The 5,342-nt window shown below is 52.7% G+C and overlaps 1 protein-coding gene across 4 annotated transcripts in view; it reads left to right on the forward strand.

Annotated features, from left to right (window-relative positions):
• Window positions 1-839: 839 nt before the first annotated feature.
• The window catches only part of CHTOP (chromatin target of PRMT1), a 6,234-nt gene continuing 1,731 nt past the window's right edge, over window positions 840-5,342 (forward strand). For 2 of the 4 annotated variants that reach the window (XM_010155806.1, XM_010155805.1), the window contains exons 1-3: window positions 851-915; window positions 2,343-2,493; window positions 5,171-5,339. In XM_010155806.1, coding sequence (XP_010154108.1) covers window positions 851-915; window positions 2,343-2,493; window positions 5,171-5,339 — 385 coding nt within the window. Of the gene's footprint in view, window positions 916-2,342; window positions 2,494-5,167 lie in introns of all 4 variants that reach the window. The other 2 variants (XM_010155803.1, XM_010155804.1) reach the window with 2 other exon arrangements.

Raw genomic sequence — 5,342 nt, forward strand, 5'->3', positions numbered from 1 at the left:
GGCTGATGGACTGTAAAACGTTGTAAAGAAAGCAATTTTCCCAAGGTATATCGAGGGTGAGAACTTTCTGGCAGTCACCTAAGCGTTATATCGGATGCTAGTTATAAAAAAAAAAAACCTCGATCTGCGTGGTTGGTGGGTTTGAGCTCAGCACGCTGCAGCCGGAGGCGTCTCTCGGAGCACCGGGGCTTGAGCTGTGCCCCCGGGGCGAGGAGCAGCCGAGTCCCGGTCCCCTTGCAGCTCTCCCGTGGCAGGTGCTCCGGGCAGGGCCGCGGGTGAGCTGCCTCCCGGGGCGCTCGATGCTGAGGAGCCACCGGGACTTTGTCCCTTGCACTTTGTCCAGGCGGTGACGGTGGCAACGGGAGGACGGAACCTGCGTATTGTTCAAGCACACGGCGCTTCTGCAGAGTAACCTCGGGAGTTCTAGTGCCAAGTGTGTGCCTGTTTAAATGAAATTGGGGGTTCCGCCTTGGTAACACGAAAAGCTCGGGGAGCGCGGCCGTGTCGCCAGACGCGGTGCTGCACTAGGCATTTGGGTGCCATCTTGCCTGCTGGGTTTTGTTGCAGCGTTCTTCCTGCCGGTGGTAAAATTTTCCCTTTCTAAAAAGATGACTCCTTAGTGAGGATGAGTTAGCATAACCTGGTGGTTTATTGAACCTGCTGGATCGTGGCAGTGGCCTAAACTACCAAAAATGCATTAACAGGATAGCCGTTACCTGCCCCCTTCTTGAGTCTCTCCCCTCAGGGGGCCGGAACGCGTGGGTTCTAACGTTCAGCCCGGTAGGAGCGCGGTGCCGGGGCAGTCTGTGAAATGTGGTTCTTGTGTTTTGCAGATTCTCTTGATCTGAAGATGGCTGCACAGTCAGCACCGAAGGTTGTGCTAAAGAGCACCACCAAGATGTCTCTGAACGAGCGGTGAGGAAGCCAACGGCAGCTTCAGCTCATAAGAAATTTTTTTTACTTAATTATCACTGTCCGGTGTCCAAAAAAACCCAGCGTGGTTTCTGCCCTCTTTTAACCTCACTAAAACCAAGCAGATGGCTGTGCACCTCTGTCTTAAACTGCAGCAGATGTGGTACGCACGGTTAAAAGGGCAAATGTTGTGGAGAAGTGTATCTGTAGCGGTTAACGTTAACCTATCCGACACGTAAATATGGTGGGATGTGTTAGAAGGAAACCTCACGCCCTCCCTTTTTCTTCCACATGTTTTTACATTTATATAGCTGGCGCTGCAGCGTGGTAGCATGTTACCCGAGCCGCAGCAGGCGTGCTGCTTCGTCCGAGGCAGACGCACGCCCGCGTGGTCTGGCCTGTAAGAGGCATGCAGCAGGCCACGTAACGAAGCCCGAAGGCCCTTTAGCAATGTTTTGGGGCCTTGTAAGAGGCAAATGCTTTGCTTCATCTCCATCTCTCTCTTCTCTCGATTTCTTTATTTCTTCTGTTGATATTCTTCTGTTTTTCCATGCCACTGAGCTGTTGCCGTTCTACAGCGACAACTAACAGCGACGCCTCGCTTTCTTACTCATCGCTCTTGGGTTAGCTGTGTTAGCGTCACCCAGCCAGGGATAGAGGGAGTCGTTTGGACGCAGTCCCCGCTCCGGCGCGTGCCGCGGCGAGGTGGAGCCTGAACCGGGGCGCGGAGCTTGCCGCAGGGAAGCCTCGCTGGCCTTGTTTGGGTTTGCTCAGGCCATGTCCCTCATCTGTAAGTGCTCTCGTTCGCAGCCTTGCATAGCGGTAGAAGGCCGATGGGTCGCTGCTGAGGAGGCCTTACCAGTCTTGCCATGTGTTCTGCTCCTGTGTAGCTCTTAAAGCTGGAAGATTCTTTGAGCACCAGAGAAATTGCCAAGTGAGGTGGTTTTGTAAGTGAGCGCGCTTGGGTGGTGGCGTTCCTTACGTGCCGGAGACACACCGGGCTGTTCCCAGGGCGGTGTCTTCTGTCAGGCTGCCTTCTGGCGCTGAGTTTTTCAACGCTTTTCTCAGATCTTTGAGGGTTAATTGGGCTTCTGCAGTCAGATTTCAGTTTGCTTTTCTGTTGCTGTGACGTCCTCTCCCATCTGTCATGGTCATCTCTTGCTTATGGCTTGTTTTCATTCCGTCTGCCATCTCAACTCAGTAACCCAAAGCTCTCTCACTTCTGATAAAATATGGCATCATGTCCGAGTTTCCAGTTCTTGCACACTTGTGGAAAACGAGGAGTCCGTAATCGCATATGACGTGACCTAAGTACCGCTCTTTACGTAAGGTTCATGGGATCTGGAGATCCAGTCTTGAGAACCATGAAATGCCAATAAATGTATGTAATAAAAGCTTTATTTAAACACCCGTTTTATTCGACCTTGAAGCTTCACTAACATGCTGAAGAACAAACAGCCGATGCCAGTGAATATTCGGGCTACCATGCAGCAGCAGCAGCTGGCCAGTGCCAGAAACAGAAGACTGGCCCAGCAGATGGAGAACAGACCTTCTGTCCAGGCTGCGCTGAAGCTGAAACAGGTGAGAGCAAGTGGCGTGCTTTTCAGGATAACCCTGGGTTTTGGAGAACGCTCCCGGCAGTTTAAAATGAGACACTTACAAAGGACTTGGGGAAAATCCCACTTTTTGTTTCAGATAAGTAATGCTTTGTAACTTCCTGGTTGACTTTACTGAGGTGGGAGTATTTTTTGTGCTGGCTGTTCATATCTCCTCTCTATTTTTTCAGAGAAATGTTCTCATTCTGAGTTTCTGGATTTGCCGAGTGCTTCCTCGCAGTCTAGCTGCAGCTGCAGTTGCTGCGGGCTGCTCCCGGCCTCACTGTCCGGCTGGGGCTGGTTGCTCCCTCCCCCAGCTCTCCCTCCCTAGCAGCTGGCTGCGAGGAACACACTTGATTTGTAGCTTGGGAATGCTGGAATGCAGGCCTGGATTTGAGGCGTGGTGTTGCATTCTCCTTAGATAAACAGCCCTCATCACTCAGTACTACAGGCCAGGGGTTTGCAGGTTTTAAAGCTGATGTTTAAATGGGAAGGCTGATAAAATTAGCTTGAAGTGCATGTGTAGGGCACAGATGGAGAGCCGGGGGGCCGCGCTGCCCGGCAGCGCAGGGAGATCGAGTGCCGGTGCTGCGTGACTGGACTGCGGCGGGAGTTCAGTTCCAGTCTGAACGTTGCCTGGCGGGAGGAAGCCCCGGAAGTTTTCTTACTGAGCTGATTCACCAAACAGCTGGAATACTCAAACCTGCCACACGTTTGGGACCCGCGCTGATAAGGAGGAATGTGGCTGCGTTTTAAGATCCCTTGAGGCTCGTGTTGTGAAACGAGAGCGAGGTGCCTGTTAGCCTTGTCAACAAAAGCTCTGGAAACGGCAGTCTGTGGTGTTTGCTGCCTAAATAAAAAACCCCAAGTTTACAAAGTCGGGAATTCCTCGATCCGGTAAGTGAAACTGGATTGAAAGCGTGAAGTTTGTGCTTGCTGAATTGAGGTACTGTGGGGGAACAGGGAAGGACTGGTCTGGCTTAGCTCTTAGACCTGCTTGGCTTCTTTGTAAGGCAGAGGTGGACTGGGATGGTTTTCAGGAATTGAAGGCTGCAAGGGCGTTGTAGAGGAACTGAGAAACCTGGTACATGTTGGGTTGCTGTTCAGAGATTGCAGGTTGCTCTGATGTGATTGCATTTTCACAAGTCCTAAACTTGGCCTCACCAGGAGCTTTTCTGATCCTCCTGGGTGCGCAGATCCCAGCGATGGGTCACCTGTGCTCCAGAAAGGACCTCCCTAAACTGCAGAGCGCTTGGTGGGTTTGCGTTCAGCATCCCCTGCGTCCGAGCGCACGAGTGTTTGCGTAAACCTGCCAGCTTTAATGCAGAAACCACCGGCTGCGCTTCCAGACCTGCATTTACTCGGTAGCGGGAGCAGAGGAGGAGCGGCTGCTCCAAGGTGGAGCAGGAGGGTGAGCTCCGTAGGCGGCTTCAGTGCAGAGTCCAGCAGCTTATCTTAAACGCTCCTGGTAAGCGGCATCAATAATGGGATGTGGGATGTACACGTGCCGTCTCACTCCTTTGTGCCAGCGAGGCTGGGAGGAAGGGAGAGGCCTGGCGGAAGGGAGAGGCTGGCATTTTAGACAGCTGCAGCTGTTGGAAAAATGAGTGACTGTCCGAACTCGGGCTGTAAAATCTTGATAGAGCAGAGGGTGATTTTTAGAGGAGCCATTTCAGCTCTCCGCAGGCTCGGGTCATGGGCAAGAAGTAACTTTAAACAACTCCTGGACCCTGCGGTAAAATAACGGCTGTTCCCGTCCCCTTAGCATTGTAGGGTCAAGAGCTCTTGGTGTTGAGCGTGATGGTTCCCACTGTCGATGCTCGGCTCCGTGCAGGGTTCAGGGGTTCCTACGGAACCCACAGCCTGCTCCGGGGAGACCAAATGGCTACGTGTTAGCAGCACTGGGATGTGAATTGGCAGGTCTGCTCCGTGAGCATTTGGGACGGGAGCTGCCAGTGGCTCTGGTGGAGGCGCTTGGGGACGGGAAGCCAGCTCTGTCTGTTGGCTGGACGTTGGTTGCGTGGAGGACAAAACCCACTTCAGAAGCCAGATACACAACGATGACTCTTTTGCTGTTGTTCTGGTGAGGTCAAATGTCTTCAGTTTAGGGGTTTTTTTTGGTAGTATAGTTGAAAAGTTGATGCTTTTCCTGGCTGTTGCCATAGTCTTTGTGGAATCCCAGCTGGGATGGGGCAGTAGGTCACTAGGAGTGACCTCCGTGGCATGCAGCTGACAGCTGTCACTCGCTGTGTGCAGGTCGGTTATGCTCGTGCTCTTGGGGATCCATGTGGACTGTCACCTTCCAGCAGAAGGGATTAGTGGGCTGCCTTGTGGATGAAGTGTCTGCTTTGGTTGGGACTGAGCAGCACTGCTAAAAACGGAGAAAGATACTTCCAAATCCGCAAACTTAGCACAAACACTTGCTTCCAGGAAATGTCTTTGTTCTCTTTGACCTTCACAGATGATGGGTCCCAGAGCAGATTTGATTGTCTGCCTTTGAAGCTTGATTATGTATGGCAGAGGGTGGGTGACCCTCTGTTTTGTTTTTTAAAAGCCCCAAAATGCACCCCTTTTTCTGACAGGTGACTGCCGGGCCGTTGGCACTGCAGGTCTGAGATTGCTGCATGAATTTCTCGTTTCTTAAAAATCTTTTATTCCAGAAGAGCTTAAAGCAACGCCTGGGTAAAAGTAACATTCAGGCACGATTAGGCCGGCCGGCGGGCCCCCTCACTCGCGGAGCCATGGGAGGAAGAGGACTGTCCATGGGGCAGAGAGGCTTGCCCCGGGGAGCCATGCGCGGCGGCCGGGGAGCCAGAGCTCTGCTGAGAGGAGGAG

The sequence above is a fragment of the Eurypyga helias genome, unplaced genomic scaffold (genome assembly GCF_000690775.1).
Source record: "Eurypyga helias isolate BGI_N326 unplaced genomic scaffold, ASM69077v1 scaffold23227, whole genome shotgun sequence".
NCBI classification, from domain to species: Eukaryota; Metazoa; Chordata; class Aves; order Eurypygiformes; family Eurypygidae; genus Eurypyga; species Eurypyga helias.